General features: G+C 30.2%; 2 protein-coding genes across 2 annotated transcripts; one reads left to right on the forward strand and one right to left on the reverse strand.

Annotated features, from left to right (window-relative positions):
- The first annotated feature begins 557 nt into the window (after window positions 1-557).
- On the forward strand, window positions 558-3,675 carry LOC146993444 (uncharacterized). Its single transcript, XM_085807175.1, has 4 exons — window positions 558-725; window positions 2,244-2,353; window positions 2,902-3,119; window positions 3,498-3,675. The coding sequence occupies exons 1-4, from the start codon at window positions 573-575 to the stop codon at window positions 3,542-3,544; spliced, it is 528 nt and encodes a 175-aa protein (XP_085663301.1). The 5' UTR covers window positions 558-572; the 3' UTR covers window positions 3,545-3,675.
- A 642-nt stretch (window positions 3,676-4,317) lies between these two features.
- Window positions 4,318-9,079, reverse strand: LOC146993445 (uncharacterized). Its single transcript, XM_085807173.1, has 3 exons — window positions 8,724-9,079; window positions 7,834-7,987; window positions 4,318-4,771 (listed from the first exon to the last, which is right to left on the reverse strand). The coding sequence occupies exons 1-3, from the start codon at window positions 8,872-8,874 to the stop codon at window positions 4,318-4,320; spliced, it is 759 nt and encodes a 252-aa protein (XP_085663299.1). The 5' UTR covers window positions 8,875-9,079.
- Window positions 9,080-17,509: the final 8,430 nt, after the last annotated feature.

The raw sequence follows: 17,509 nt of genomic DNA on the forward strand, positions 1-17,509 counted from the left end.
GCCAATGGAACAGGCCATCAATTCTAACCGGGGTATTGTCAGAGATTTTAACTGCCCTATCCTGGATTTCGCTCTGATGAATCGCATTTTGAATCCCATGGGCGTTACAGTTCTAATGTAGACACATGCACCACAGGAGCTCTTACATGCATCAACGGATAGATGCAACTCTGAATTCTCATTTATCTCTACATATCATGGAATACTAATTTTGTCACGATATTTAATTTCATCCTGCCACTTCTGAAAAGTTTCCTGAATGTTATCTGGCAAGGGGTCATCACATTTCATAGTCCAAGCCACTCGTAAAGGCCCGTTTACACTAGCGGAACTTGATCCCAAGAAACGTACGCTAACGTTAAGTTGTTACTCCCAAGGATCCCACCCGTTTACACTTGTAAGTCTCAAAGCCTAAGAATTACTACCCCCAACCAATCAAGTCGCTTTGATTTGCGCATGGGCAATATTTCCTATTTTGGGGTACAATGTCGAAAGTTTGCAGTAGAATGTCTAAAGTTAAAAAAGCTGAAGAAAGAAAGCACGTTATGCATTTGAGAAGTAATTTAATATGTATGTATTTGCTGTACAAAAGCGTTTGCGTTCCAAGGCGGGAATGGGTTCGGTCAATATTTCAAGAGCGAGATACGTATTCCGCTCATGCAGTATTGTTTCCGTCACTGAGGCAGAAGTACCCAGAATTATTTTTCAATTATACTCGAATGACGGTAAGTTATTTTTATTTTTTAGCAAAACCTGAAAGTAAAAATTGAAGGAAAGACTGTCAAATATTTCTTTTTATATATCAGTAAATTAGTAATTTTTTTCCTTAGTAATTTATACTAAGGAAATAGGATTAATGATTACATTGCGATTTAATTACCGACAAAATGATTTTTTATATAATTATGGACTAGCATTAGTTATAACTAATTAGTTTAATTGGTTTATTAAGCGCATTATTAATGAAGGTTGTTTATAATTCGATTACCTTAATGAAACGTAATATCAGATTGAGTATAATGTAAAATTACTAGATGTGCCAGATGTTGGACAGTCAACATTTTAATGCACTATCGTGTATTAGGATATGTTCCTTTGTTAGAAAATACCCAGCATTCTGTATCCGTAGATTTTTTAATTATTACTGTCATGAATTTTATTAGTATTGCTTCACTTTGTCATGAAAATACTTTTGTAGAACCAGAAATATAAAATAATTAGGCTTTTAAATAATATATTCTAGAGAATTTGGGAGATCCATAAAAAGACTTGCTTTTAAAAGATTTTCTGCATTCCTGTTCCACCTGTGTTTTATATTTGACAAATGAGCAATAAAATTAAATCATGTAAATATTTTAAAAAATCATTTTTGGAGAATATTGTAGTAATATGATGAAAAACACTTAACCTCTAAAAGAATGTAAGAATAATTGTATCAAAATAGATTATTTAATGAAATTCTACTACCTGAAAAATTAAGCAATTGTTAGAGTATAAGAGTGAAATTGAAATGGAGAGTAATTTTCCTTTTAATCAGAATTATCATATTTTATTTTTTCAAATTTATAAGATAAATAACTGAATATTTTTCACTGATCATAATTGCAGCAACACAGTATATATTTTGGCAATATAAGTATATAGTGATGCCCCTCATGTTGAGCACCTTCAATAATCAAAAGTATTCCTGAGAATATAAACAAACATTGGTAATGACAATCACAGATAACTATATTCTCTGAAGGTTGCTATAATATCCCGTCGGTGGCTAAATAAATAAAAACACTGAACATTAATTGTTCAATACCTGATGAAAGGGTTTAGAACATAGGCATTTTGTGCATATCTGTCCAAGATATAAATGTAAATTAATTTACCTTAAAAAATCTTCCTGATGACATTAGGGTTACCATTAAGCAGGTAACCCTAGTGTGTGGTGCATAATCAAATAATCATGTTGAAAGTTATCACCTTCCCAGAAGGCTAAAATCATTTCTAATTATGGAGTTTGTTATTTTTGTTAATAACATGAGAGTAATCGCTAAAAGTGTTAATTGTTAGAAATAGTAAGATTATACTTCAAGCAATTTTTCAAGACAACAAAATTATTTTCTCTTACTTTGGCTAATCATTTTAGCACAATATAAACTATTTTGCGTTTGTTTTTATATTAATTAGATAATTAAATACAGTTCTGATGTTCAATTTACTCATAAGTATAATATTATTGAATTTACATGTAGGGAGAACAATATGATCATCTTCTTCATTTACTGCAAGATAAACTACAGAAGCAAGAAACACGTTTTAGGAAATCAATTTCAGCGTCTGAGAGACTTGCCATCTGTTTAAGGTAAATATAAATATATACATTTGTTTTGAAAGCAGTGTCGACGCTATACAATTTACCGCCTGGTGCAAACTCCACAAATCTGAAATTCTGCCACCTGATTCCTTCCTAAATTCTAATAATTTTGTCATCTGGTGTGGTCACACTGGTTGCCTATGCTCTGGCACCAGCTCTATTTGAAAGTCTTTATTACATCTAATTCCAGTTTTGTGTAGTATATATAATTGAAAATTAATGTTCTTGTCAGAACATTTTATACTTCTGTCTAACTGAACTTTTTAAAATTCATATTTTTTTTTAAATTTGTAATGCATTTAAAAAATTATGAATAAGAACATAATTTTATCAAAATAAGTTACATAAATAAAGCATTTATTTTCTGTGGTTTAATAATAAGAAAGAAAATTGCAATCTCTTTGAAACTGACCCCCCCCCCCAAAAAAAGAACCTTTTTTAAAACTTGCATACTGCTACAGATTGCCCTTTGTTCATTTTTAAACATGTTTTTAAAACTGCAAAAATTTAATTATTGATTCAGAATGTTTTTGTAGATTTCTAGCATCTGGAACTAATTATACAGACCTGGCATACACTTTCCGTGTTTCTAAATCTTCAGTTTCACATATTATTCGAGAGACCTGTGATGTCATATGGCAAGTCTTACAGCCACTGGTTATGGCTATACCAGCATCACCAGATGAATGGGCTGTAATAGCAGAAGGTTTTGCATATGAATGGAATTTTTCCAACTGTGTTGGTGCAATCGATGGTATGTATTATGTCTTGCATTCCATATTTATTTGTCAGTGAGTACTTTTGAAATACAAAAACTGCATTATATTAAAATTAGGCAAATGAAGATTCTTTTCAAAGATAAATATAAAATATTACAGAATCATCTAACTTGATATATGAGCTGTCTTAAAATATCAAAAGACTGGAATTGTTTCATAATAAATAAATGAAAATGTGAAATGAAAAACAAATTTTAATATAAAAAGGAATTTTTTTGCAAGTTTCTAATTTAAGAACTTTTTTAAGAACTGAATTTATTATTGGAAAAAGTATTTATATTAATTTTTATCATTAAAGTGTATATTATTTTTCTTTAGGCAATTAATAATTATTGCTTTTTTTTTCCTTGTAGGTAAGCATATCAGAATACAAGCTCCACCGTCAGCTGGATCAACATAATATAATTATAAGGGCTATAACAGCATAGTCCTAATGGCAGTGGCAGATGCTAGTTACACTTTCCTTTATGTTGATTCAGGCAACTATGGACGCATCAGTGATGGTGGAATTTTCAGTAACTGTTCACTAGGTAAAGCTTTGGTTAGTGAAACTTTGTTTTCATTGCCAAATCTAACACCATTATTAAATAGTGATCGAGTTTTGCCTTTTGTATTTGTTGGAGATGAGGCTTTTCCACTCAGGAAAAATATTTTACGCCCTTATCCTGGCAAATTTCTGTCGAATGAAAGAAACATTTTTAATTACAGACTTTCTCGAGCAAGGAGGTGCGTTGAAAATGCTTTCGGCATATTGGCGTCTAGGTGGAGAGTACTTCGTACTGAAATTGCCCTGAACCCAGAGCATGCTAATAAAGTAGTTTTGGCATGCTGTTGCCTTCATAATTACTTAATGAAAAATGAGTTGGGAAAGGCAGCTAAGAAATACTGTCCAGTGAACTTTGCTGATTCTCTTCTTTCAAATGCCACCATTAAAGAAGGTATGTGGAGAACAAAAGAATTTACATGGCAACCTCTTGGCCGTCTAGGGGCCAATAATTCATCCCGTGCTGCATCTGCAGTTCGAGATAATTTTTGTGAATATTTTTCTGCAGAAGGAGCAGTACCATGGCAAGAAAGGAAAGCATTTCTTGTGTAAATTTATTTTTTGAAAATATTTATGAAATATGTAAATAAAACAATAAAACAACTGATTAGTGTTATGTACAAATAATTTCATTTATTTCTTGCCATAATTTGTAAAAATTGTATTTTCGTTTCCAATTTTTTTTCATCGGTCATTTTTTTCAAATCACTATGGAGACTCAATAAAAATAGTTTATCATCATCGTCATCATCATTTTCACATCGATGGTGATTTTTTAAATATTTATTTGTTTCATCAATAACAGAAAGCAATGAACTTTCAACTGTTTCTTTCTTTTTTCTTTTCTTCCCTCTAGGAATATTTTCATCATTATTATTTGAATTAGTGTTATCTAAGATTTGTCTGGAGCTTGATGCAGGTGATAAAGGTGATTCACATGAGGGCATAATGTGAATAACAGATGGCTCCACATATTCAGGTTCTGTCGAATATTCAATATTATCTGAAGACTCGGAGACAACAGATTCTACCGTGAAATTAAGCTCCTCGAATTCTTTGTTTCCTTGAAAGTTTGTCTGTGTCCTGTTTAGAAAGAAAACAAGGAAAAAAATCAAATGCATATGAAAAATATTTTTAATACATTAATGATTATTTTGTGATACAAAGTAATTAGGTAGTGAAATAAGCAAATTTAGAATCTTATTTGTTACTGCATTAAATAGCTTATTTTTTAATTTTTATTACTTATGAACTGCAGACAATTTAAATAGATCTTAAAATTTAGCATGAAAAATAATGTAAACCAAGAGTCTTCTTGCTTCAGTGTGATTACCTGAAACTAAAAAGCCTTTTTTTGTTAATTTGAATTATAACATCCCATTGGATTCTTTTCTTACATAATATTTTGTGTTAATTAATATTTGCAAGAATAATTTCTAAAAAAATACAGTTTGTTACATCCAGTTGTATGGGGTAATTCCTAGTCATTACGTTCTTGGAGCAATACTGGATCACATTTTGTTTTTAATTAAAATAATATTTTATCAAATATGGGGAGGGGTAAAATCATCATCACTCTTTGAATCTTTTGTACTGCAATATACAACCAAATTGTCATATTTACTCACTAATAATTTTATCATACAAATATGGAGAAGGCAAAATGACATGAATAATTTATTTTTCGACGTATGGTGCAAAATAAATAAGGTGTATTAGATACATTTAATTAAATTACATACATTACTGCAATAATTTATTATATGCATTAAATTATTATTACATATATGATTATATTATTCATTGAATTATATGTACACAGCATCGAGGTTTGCCGATTTCGCCTCATGCAAAGATTTCGGATTGCAGCGTTAGAATCACTGTTGCTGTAAAATGTCAACAGCTTTTCTTTATTTTTCCGTATATCATACACAATCATGTTGCAATTCCATGCCATTCTGCTATATAGAGGAGTAGCACCTGCCTCCATCTTTTACAGAATTTGCACTTTTTGCGTTACTGTCAATGCAACGTGTTTACGTTTTTCAAAGTTGCAAGCAGTAAAATCATGAGTGTGTTTCTTATCTGTCATTGTATTAACAAGGACTGAAATTTAAAATATTCTTAATTTATCCACAAAACATCAGGATAAAAAAAAAAGGCAGCACTAAACAATCTTGTGAAAATAACAAAGCTCAGAAAATACAACAACGTGAATCATGAACTTGAACAAAGAGTGAATCGTCTGCTTTTTTACCTCGATGCAGATTAGAAGGAAAAAAACTTATCTTTTTTCTTAAACTTTTTATGTCAATAATTTGGTATTTCCATTATGACTCATTATTATTCAGTTATTATGACGTCATTATTCGGTAAGTATTTTTTCTTCGATATTTCGTACTCAATGTTGTGGTTTCCGAAACCAAGAAACTCAGAATATAAACTGAATGCTTATATTCTGAGAGGCAACGCGGATTTCAGGAGTTGGCGGATTTTCGGTATTTGCCCGTATTTGTAGACATTAAGATGAAAAAATGGAACAGATTATTGGACGTGGAATCGCATCTCAGATTAAAATTAACAACCAGGGAACAAAATTATGACAATCTGTCATCTCAGCACAAACAGTTTCATCCTTCTCATTAATCCAAATAAATGTTATTTATAATGTAACATTTATTTATATTAATGCCATAGAAAATCAAATTTATAGTAGTGAAGATGAGCGGGATTATGAGTTAAATAACATGGCTGTAAATATTACTATTGGAGGCTGCAATTTAACAGTTGTGATGACAGTAGTGTTTTTGACAGTAACAATAATGTAGTATGCCCTAAATAGAGATGACTTTAAATGACTTCATATAGTAATTATAAAGAAATCAATATTTTAGATGAAAAAGAAGAATCTCTTGCCTTCAGTGAAGAAATTTTGAATATGCATACAAAGCCCTTACGTAATAAATGAAAATATTGAGCCACTAATAACTCTTATTTCTTTTTATAGAAACACAATCACAAGAGAATTTTATCAAATTTTTTGTATCTTACAGTTTAAGACAATTTTATATAATCTTGGCTTACACATTTCACATTCTATAAATAAAAAAAGATCACTATACTTTGGGGACTGTTTTGAAAAATTTCATGGCATGAAAGATTTTAACAGTTAATTCAGTAATAAAGTATTGCAACTTCATTTTTTAATTCAGTTTCAAATATACTTTTGTATTTATTTTCATTATGAATTAATGTAATAATTTAAGCACAACTCCTTGATCTGATGGTATATATTATGATAATTAATCCCAGGCTTTATGTATTAAGTGCAAAGTAACTTCATAAAATTAAAGCAGGTATGCATAATCTCAAACACTAACTTCTGAACATCAAAATGGTCAGTAACACATCAGTTTTGAACTGTGTGAGTACAGAAATAAGGGCATCAACTATAGAGGGATAAACTATAAAAAGAAATTGGCCACAAAAAGAAAAAAAAAAAAAAACATATACAGACGAGTCTTCATCAAAATATTTAGAAACTCAGCTTTCAAAGGAAAGAGCAAGTGCTTTGTTTATATTATGCATATGCTGTACTTTGTTAATAAGTTTACATTGCAAAAATATTGGCCTATTTTTAATTGGGAAGATTAAAAAAGTACAGAACAGCAAAGTTTCTACAACATTTTTTAAGGGTAAGAACTTCAGTTGGCCCAAACACGTTAGAAAAAAACTATAATGTGTAATACAGTTTTATTACAACACATTTACAAGGTGTTGAACCATTCATAACGAGTGATGAGGCAATAAATGTTAAAAAAAAAATTGTGTAGGAGAAGTTTTTGTTTTCCAGAGCGTAAATATTTGGATAGAATTTGAGTTATGGCAAAGCATATCTGCCTAAGGGGAGGAATTTCTTAAGTAAATTGGTTTATATCCACATATGTGACTATCTAACATATTTAATAAATTTATATCAATAAAGTTACAATTTTTGATTGCTAGTCAACCTAGGATAACTCCAAATAATCCATTTATGCTTTATAATATTACAGACTACTAACAAGTAAGATTGTATTTTGTTAATATGAAAATTTATCATTTTATATTTAACATAACTAAATAATTTGGTTCTGAATATTTACCTTTGATGGCGGATACATGGATCCAAAAATGATATTTGGGGCATCAGATGCCATTGCTGCTCTGCAGACTCGGCACTAGCTCCACTTTTGCATTTTGTTTTTCTTCGGCTATATTGCTTACGCAGATTCTGCCACCGGTAAGTAACCTCTTCAACTGTGAAATTAAAAAAAAATATAGCTGAAATTTTAATTCAACCACTGTAATTAATTACTGTTTAATTATTAATATTTTATGCAAACAATTATACTAATTATATGAGATTCAAAATGTATCCATACGAAAATGAAATATGGATCTTATATATTTATATATATGGATATTTATATATTTAGGGATTTTTTATGTATTTCGGAATAAACATTTGCATGAGAAATGAAGAAAATGTATTTTTGAAAATTGAGGAGGAAAACTTTAATCAAATTTTTACTACTGTTGATCTTCACACTTACTACTTTTACTTGGTACTTCTTCTCATAAGCCTTCAGTAACATGTTGCAAAAAAGAAGAGCAAACTAATGTAAAGACAATAGCTAAAATTATGTAATCATCTGAATTGCTATAATTTGGGAAAAATTTTAAATATATATAATTGAAGGTTGCTGCATATAATTTTCATAGAACAGTGTACATTTAGATACATTTTAAAGCAGTTAATAAACTTTAATTTTAAAAAATCCATCTACTGAGCTTATTTAAATTTTATGAAACTCAGATTTTCAGAAATGTTCTAAAATGCTATAATTTAACATATGTCAACAAATTTTTATCGTGTAATCGTTATTAAACCTATGTTGTACTTGAACAATTGCGTTAGTCGAAAGAGAACTAGAATAAAAGAGAGCACATTGCAATCCGAAAGGAGCAAAAAAATAAATAAATGGATACATACCATCTCGGTTCAGTCTTTCGGCAACCAGTAGCCAAGCAACGTCTTGTCCTCTTTTCATTCGATATTCTTTTTTTCTATTATCCCATAAAATCGGATGTTGTTGTACTTCTGCAATTAATTTGCAGTCAGACGTAGTCAAATCTTCCGCCATGTTTTTCGCTTAAAGCATCAACAAAACCCTCGTGATAGTTTGTAAGTCTGTGATTGGCCAAAGCTTTCATCTCATAGGTTCGGAGTTAAAATTTTCCATCTCTTGGGTTTACGTCAATTCCCTTTGAAGATTAACCGCTCGACTTAGGTTACGTTTCTTAGGACGTTAGCTTACGCTTCTTGGGACCAAAGTTCCGCTAGTGTAAACGGGCCTTAATAGTAACTTAGGTAACAAGGTAGTTAGACTGAAAAAAACCCTGCGGATCAAAACTTTTATGTTCTATAACCAAAATATTACGTTTACTTATCTCATTATCCATTGAATAATTAAGATTACATTTTAATGTATCGTTATCCAAATCCCATAAGATTCCAAGAAGAGACGTTATACCTAAACTACGGGAAATACAATGACCTGGAACATTACTTTCCCAACCCCGTAGGTTAAAACATCCCCGAGCCATTACTTCTGTTGCCTTAACTATGAAAGTTTCTTGCTGTTTGATATCGTGAACCCCAGTGACACAATTGCCAACATAAAATGAATGCTTTAATTTTTGGGTCACATCAAACTCGGCAGGGGAATTATCCAAGAGATGCTCTATCGATGCAGAGAGTTGGGACGGAGACGAACAAACGCCGAACACCACTCTGCAGTGCCTGTAAATTATAGGTTCTTAAATAGTTGGAAGAAAAAAACCTCAAATAATCTCTGTGTTCTGGGATAATACTCAGCTGAAGAAACGCTTTCTCTATGTCTGATGATAAACCAACGCAATACAATCTAAACCTGTCAATTATATCAGGTATGAGTTCAATTAAATTCGGCCCTCTATTTAAACAATTATTTAGGGACGGTTGATTTCGCTCTCGGGCTGAAGCGTCGAACACCGGCCTGCGTATTTCCAAACCCTACCCCACTTTTCGAATTTTTGACGTCACGGAAATATCGACTAGTTTCACCTGGCAAGACGCGTACTCCACTTTTGACTACTACGGCGAAACTACGGTGCGTTTTCGAAAGAATTGTGGTTTTGATTAGTGTGTTTGGGTGCTAATTGTGAGATTTTCGCAATTTAAATTATTATGAGTGGAAATTTAAGCAAAATCTTTAGTGAATAGTTGTTTATCGCCGTAGTGTATATGAGGAAAGAGGAGAATAATTCACTGCTGATGCATTAACAGTATGAAAAACTTGGAAGACTCGGCAATAAATGTGATCCATTAATCGCAAAATTCAGCGAAGCCAGTAAAACAAACGAGTGTTCCCAAAACTTATCCACATCTGAAGTCACTATACAAAAATTGTATGTGTGCCAACCCAGATATTTTAATAAATAAATAAATTTAAAAAAAAAAAAAAAAAAAAACTTGCAGAAAACTTTAGATCAAGGAATAAGAAAGAATTGCAGTGCCTCTGTGTGCTTAAAAACTACGAAGCATTCTGCAGACTTTTATACCAAAATCAAGGTTGACAAATAGATTAATAAATTTTAATGTTTCTTTTAGTGTATATATTTCAAAAGTATTAAAATAACTTGGACAGTTGTTTAATTGCTTAAAACAGCAATAAAGTTCATTTATAAAGATATACAAGGAAATTCATAATTATCAAAATATTTCATTACTTTGGTGAAAAACTAAAATTACCTAACTTTTATAACATTAAGTATCTTCGTAACTGTAGTATTATGCTCTGTTTTATAACTTTATTCATTTGTTATACATTAAAATGTTTTGTTTTATTTACTAAATGTGTAATCAATTATCAGGATTACTAAATGTGTTAAGAATTTCCATACATGCTTGTGCAGTGTGATTGCATGTTTGTGTAATGAACTTGGATTTTCATGAACGAAAAAGAAAGTTCAAGTGTGTGTCTGTGCAATTTTGACGATATAAATACTGAAATGTGTGTACAGTAAAAATTCAACTAAAAAATATCTGGAAAGCTCTTGAAATTTTCGATAGTCGAGCATATAAAAAATGAAATACTGTAATAAGTGAATGGAAGAATAAACTACTAGTCTAAAATCATAAAAACAGTTCATCTTTCAACTTGACTATCAAAAGCCAATATTTAATATTATGCACGATTTTGAAAAAAATGTATGCTGCTGATCTTTGGAATATGATAACGGGTTATTTTTACAATGGTTGTTAAGACTGCAAATTGAGACTTTAAATATGAACAATAGTAATCTGAAAATTTGAAGTTGTAATTTTATATCCAACAATCTCTGCCAAATAACTTCCATGTTTTAAGCAATTAAAATACATATTTTAAACCACTTGTTATTAATTTTATAAAGTAAATTCTATAATATAAATTTTATTTACTTTCATCTATTTTAATGTTTGCCATTATAAATTTCATACTACAATTTTAAGATTTCATTGATTTAAGATCATAAGATTTCTAGTTAAACTTCCTTTACAATTTATTTAGTTATTTTAAATGCACATTTATATTTTATGTAAGAAAGGGATTTATGTGCAATAGATATACAGTAAAAATCATTTAACACAAAACAGAAGGGACTGAAATATTTTTTCGTGTTAAAGAATATTGAAAAAAAAAAAAAAAAAAACATATATTCAACAAAATTAAGCTTATTAGAGTACATATTATTTACATAGATATGTATATATGCATATTTTTAATAAAAATCAATGAAACAAAAACATCCACAAGAACTTAATGGAATTTAATACAAAATTTTCAAGTTTTTTGAAAAACAAAACATTTATTGAGTTTTGGGAAAATAATCTGATATTTTTCTTTGCATTGTCTTTTTTAGCATCAAATTGTTCAACGTCGAACATTTTGCTATTCATTTCACCATTGGAATGTGCGTCTATATAATTGTCCATACTTTTTATGATGTTCCTCATTTAAGATGATGTGGAACAGGAACTGCATTATTCATTTATTTTCGTCATCAGAATCTGCATCAATGATATTTTTTTACCTTTGAACAAACTCTAAAATAACTTTGTCTGCCATAATTGGGGCTGTACACACATTATCGTAAACTACTGCAACAAATTCTTCCGATAGACAGTAGGACAGTTCATTAATACAGAAACTTTCTCAAACATTTCATTAAGTGTCGGCTCAGTTTCAATATCCTACTTCTCCATTTCTTTTGGCGCCAAAGAACGATACTTTTGAGAATCGTGTGTAATGAAAATAATTTTCATTCATCCTTAGAATCGCTGAATTCCATGCAATGCATCATATGCACAAAACTCACTAATTTTTACTCACACTACCATGTAATCGTCACCAAATTCCAAAAGCTAAGATGAGAGATGAGATGTTTGTAGAGGTGGAAGGCAAAAGTAGCATAGATAAACAAAACTGGCTTGTATCACAGGCTATTTCGAGGGTATTTCAAAGCCAAATTAGCCTCTTTTCTAAGGAAACGTGAAACCACCTCTCTTTCATTTCACACCCCGCTTAAATCTCCCCTGTGATGCCAGTGTTTTCTGTATTTTGTTCATTTCCAGAAAGGATACCTTTTCATGTTAAACAATTTTTGTTGTAAGAGAAACAAAATGCATGAAAATACATAGTAGTTTGTCGGGACCGTTGCATTATTTCGTGTTAACCAATATTTCGCCTTAAGCGTTTTCACGTTAAACGTATTCCACTGTATACAGATGTGTTTGGACTATGTATATACAAATATTTTTTTTAAAGGAAAATTTATAATCCCTCCAAAAATTTTCTTGCATTATGCTGCTAAAAATTGATCAGTAAATATACAAATAAAGAAATTTAGAACCAATTTTTCAGAAAGAATAAAAATTGAAATTCAAATTAACTTGATAAAATTCTGTAAATGTAGAATATCAAATATTCTTTTTAGACTAGTAAAATCTTTTTAAAAGATATTTTAATGATTTTACTTTCTCCCCCCCTTATTTTCCTTTGCTACTGCTGTTTGATAAGAGGTTCTAGTAAAGTTTTGTGTTAAGATTATTTTGAACTTTCAAAGATTTTCCACTGCAGGATTTTAATTTTTTCTACATTTTTAAGGGCATGTTTTCTTTCTTTCTTTCTTTTTTTTTTTTTAGATTAGAAAAATATTTTTAAATCGGAAGATATTTTCAATGATTTTCCTTCGCTTTGAGGAGGACTAGAACTTTTTGGTGAACTATTAAGATAAAAAATATATTGAAATGGTTCATCAGCTGATTCTGGATACAGAGAAGCAAGGATTTTGTTTTAAAAGAGGAAATGTAATTAAATTCGACATACCTCCTCTTGACGATATTATGTTAAAGTTGGTTGGATTCCTCACCTTTCTTGTTCTTTTATACTTTTTTTTTGTTTTTCTTGTTTGATGGTTTATTTTAACATGTTGATTGCTGTGGGGATCACCGGTGACCGGCACTCGATTTGGCTACAGCGCCCCAGGTGCCACCAGCAATGAGACCAATAGTAAAATACAAACTTAGAATAAATATGGATACTGATAAATTTTTAAATAGTACCATTGTTACTATAATGGTTTGAAGAATAATAAATCGTAAAAATTTAAATTATAAATCACAAAAATGGTCTACATATGTTTGAGGGTCGCCGGTGACCTCCAGCATGAAAAATGCATTGAGCACGATTATATATAACATTATGTTCTGTAGCTAACATTTCAACATAATATATATAGCATAATAAAAATTTCAAGTTGGCATCATGGGCAAATCACGTAAAATGCGCGCGGCAGTCAACGTATTAATTTTTACATTTTAAAGTATTCTTATTCTACATTTAGATAGGATTTTATGAAGATCATTTGAACTTCAGTTTTTTAGTCTTTGTGAAAAGTTGGTTCTAAATTTCTTTATACATATATATATATCTAAGAACTCCTAAAAAAAACTAATTCATATATTTATTTATCCCACATTTTCATTTTGAAACATTTTAGTACATGCTTTTCCTCAATATTTTAAAAGTTGATTTTTTGTTAACTGAAATATGTAATATGGAAAAATTCTATCAAAAAACATAATTCAACTTAACCGAAACAGGAGATAAATAGAGATGATAATAATGTAAGGTATTTGATCCTCTTCCCCTTATAGTCATTTCAAACATTTTAGCGTGTTTTTCGATTCAGCTGAAACAGTAAAAATATAGAAAAATTCCCACAGAAACATAATTCGGCTGAGAAACAAAACAGGCCAAAAATGGGTTGCCGTCAGGAAACTGGTCTAAAACAAGGCTTCTTAAAACTTTTTTTTAGTCGTGATCCTTTTTTATCACAGATTTTTTTCATGACCCCAAAATATTTACGAAAATTTTGTGGAACCCCATAAGCATTGTAAAAATCCGAAACGCGCGAGTGAAACTGTCAATTTTTTTCATTTGTACTGTAAGATAGTATTGCAGATTTAGGTCATTATCTTTAATTTCTCATTTTAAGACAATGTTAAAATTTTAATTAAGTAACAGATGAAATGACAGCGTCATGTGCAAAGCAAGTAAAATGAACATTTATATTATAAAAAGAATGCATTGAAACATTTTTGTCTTTCTCTTTGTCTGTATTGTCTTATCTTTATCTATTTTCAGATACATTGTGTAAACATATTGGGTAATTGAAAATTATTATATTGAGTTTAAGAAATAACAAAACTACTAAAAATTTTTGCGACCCCCTGCTGTAGATGGGGGGTTGCGATCTACAGTTTAAGAAAGTCTGGTCTAAAATAACGTTACAATATTTGATCTTGCTAGAACATTGGATAACTGAGGCCACAGCCAGTGTGGTTATGGCAGGTATGCAAAATTTTGGAATTCACAGAAATATCAAGCAGCAAAATTTTTTAAATTAAAAAAAAAGTGAAAAAGTTTTTAGAATTTAGGACCCACAGAGATTGCATAGCACAACAAAATGTACCTGCTGAAGCTAGGACTCCAGTGCATGGTAATATTCTTGTAAGGAGTGTATGCCTGAACGCAGAGATGCATTTTGAGTCATCATCGCTAGGTCACCAGCCTACACAGCAGTGTGTGATATGTCATTCATGCAAATAAGGAATAAAATTGATTGCACTTTAGTTAAATAACCTAACTTGTTCCTTGTAAGTATTATGCGAGAGTACTTTAATGGTTGAATAAGAATACAACACTTGCTTTCTGTTCATCTGAAATTGGATAGATTTTCTAGCAGTTATTCCAGCAGAAGTTTGAAGGAACTGATCATTCTGTATTTAATTAGATAATCAAAATACACTAGCTATGAACATAACATATTAAACCATAATTCACTTTTCACATTGGACAGCCAGTGTTTTTTTTTTTTTTTTTTTTTTTCTTTTCAAAATGCAATTGATAACTTGTATTTTTTTTTTTTTTTTACAAAATTTAAACCTGGGAGTCATGAACAAATTTGTGGGGGGTCACCAAATTCAAAGAAATTTATTTGACAATAAAAGATATACAGAATTTGAAGAGAATTTTTGATGTTTTTTAACATTTCCATATTTTAATTTTGATTTTATTGCTTTCCACTTGATTTGTGTGTTATGCTTGATGATTTCCAAACAACTCGAATCAAATTTCAAAGCAATTGCATACGCGCAGCTAAGATGTAGTTTTTTTTCGACTATCTTAGTGTCTTGCATGCAATTTGTAATTGTAATACACATCATTTATAAACTATCTTTCTTATTTCTAATCAAATTTGTTGTCAAGTAAGCACTTAACATTTCCTAAGTATTGGAAAATTCAGTTTTGTCTAAGGATAATAAAAACAATTTTGTTCCTGATGGTTAAATGGCCCAAAATAGATACCCAATGTTCACAAGAGAAACGGGATGGATGTACCAACATCAAATAAACTTAGAGAAAAACTATTAATGAAAATGCAAACAAAAATGAATCCACTGGTTCTCTTTCTGCTTCTAAAAAAAAATTGAGTAAATATCAAGAAGAGTTTATTTTATACTGTTTTACATGTTGCATTATTAATGGAAAATGAATAGCCATTGTGTGTTAAATGCAGTAAAAACTTGGCATATGGAAAGCATGAAACCTGCAAAATTAGAAACACATTTAGAAATGGTACTTTTCCGTTTTGCAAGCGCAAACGATAAAGTCGCCAACAATGGTACAACTGATGCCAAATGGAATATCTTCGCTGGCAACCTTTTCCGCCTCATTTTCAAAACACGTCGCAGCCATTTCTTATCAGATTGATTGTTTCTTTCAATACTGGCATACAATTACATAGAATTTTTACAAGATAGTTAAATTTTATGCCCTAAGACCATTCATGGTAATTAAGTCAATTAGAATGCAATCACACCACTCACTTAAAGGCGAAAATATAGAAAAGGCAAAATCAAGGGTTAAGCTAATACTTTGGCAAGGAGAATTGAACAAAAACGACAGAAACATGTTCTTCAGAATTTACTAAAGAAAATAATACAGATTTCTTGTTTAAAACAACATATGATAAAACCGACAGAAAATTTTTTGAAAAATTTCCAAATAAGGAATTAGGTTGGATCTGTGAGCCATTTTGCCTTTGGTATTTTCAATTCCAACGTATCTCTAAATGAAAAAGAACAATTAATTGATATTTTAAGTGACAGAATACTGTGTGTTCAAGTTAAGTCTCTAACTTGCCAAAAATTTTAGCTATCTACTGGAAACGAATATGCCGTTTTAAAAGGAATGAAAGTAAATTATTACGTTTTTTACACAAAACTTCTAAAATGCTTATGTTACATCTTTCTGTTATATAAGCATTAAAAATGGTTTTCTCACTGAAATAGAAATAATTTTTCTACTGAATCAACATGGAGAACTTTTTTATTGAAATATTTTTTTTCTCTGTGACATTAGTTGCATCTACTACAAACTAAAGATTAAAGAACTGTTTTTAAAACATTTTGAATTCGTTGTCATATTGATCTATGAAGCACTAGATTAGTGAGTTTTTATTGCATTATTGACAAATATAGTTTTTTAACAATCAAAAAATTTTCTGCGTTGATAATTACTTGTCAAATATGAATGTGTTTTCAAGCGGAAATAAATAATGAGTTGTAAAAAGAAACTTCAGTTAGAACATTCACATCTTTAACAGTAATTTTGGATTGATTTAATCTTTATAATACAATATATTTTACAATGATAAGGCAAACTCCAATGTGAAAGATTATGCGAAGATTACGATAGTACCTAGAGTATTCAGCATATCGTATAATCCTATAACCAGATAATAATAATATTAAAATAAATTTTATCTGAATGAAGTTTTCTTATTACAGAAACAGTAAAATTATGCCATTACATAAACGAATGCACTTTCAGACAATATACTTCATGTACTTCACAAGTGCAAATTAGCAGCTCAAAACAGGGATGGCTGTGAGCGGCTCCTTACGGAAGGCCTGTTATGCGCATGCTTACGGACATAGTGAAATGTATTTATTTTCAAATGATCATTGGGCTACTACATTTGGCTATTATGTGCCACTTGGCGTTGTTTCTATCAATTATCGGAAAATTCGAATGTGAGAGTGGTTCCTTTTTCACTTTATATATAAATAATATTTTTCACACATATGATAACTGTTTTAAATGCTGAAAATGAAAGATCTGCTATTTA

Source organism: Stegodyphus dumicola, chromosome X1, assembly GCF_044657685.1.
Source record: "Stegodyphus dumicola isolate Sdum_Otavi_A_Nest chromosome X1, ASM4465768v1".
NCBI lineage: Eukaryota > Metazoa > Arthropoda > Arachnida > Araneae > Eresidae > Stegodyphus > Stegodyphus dumicola.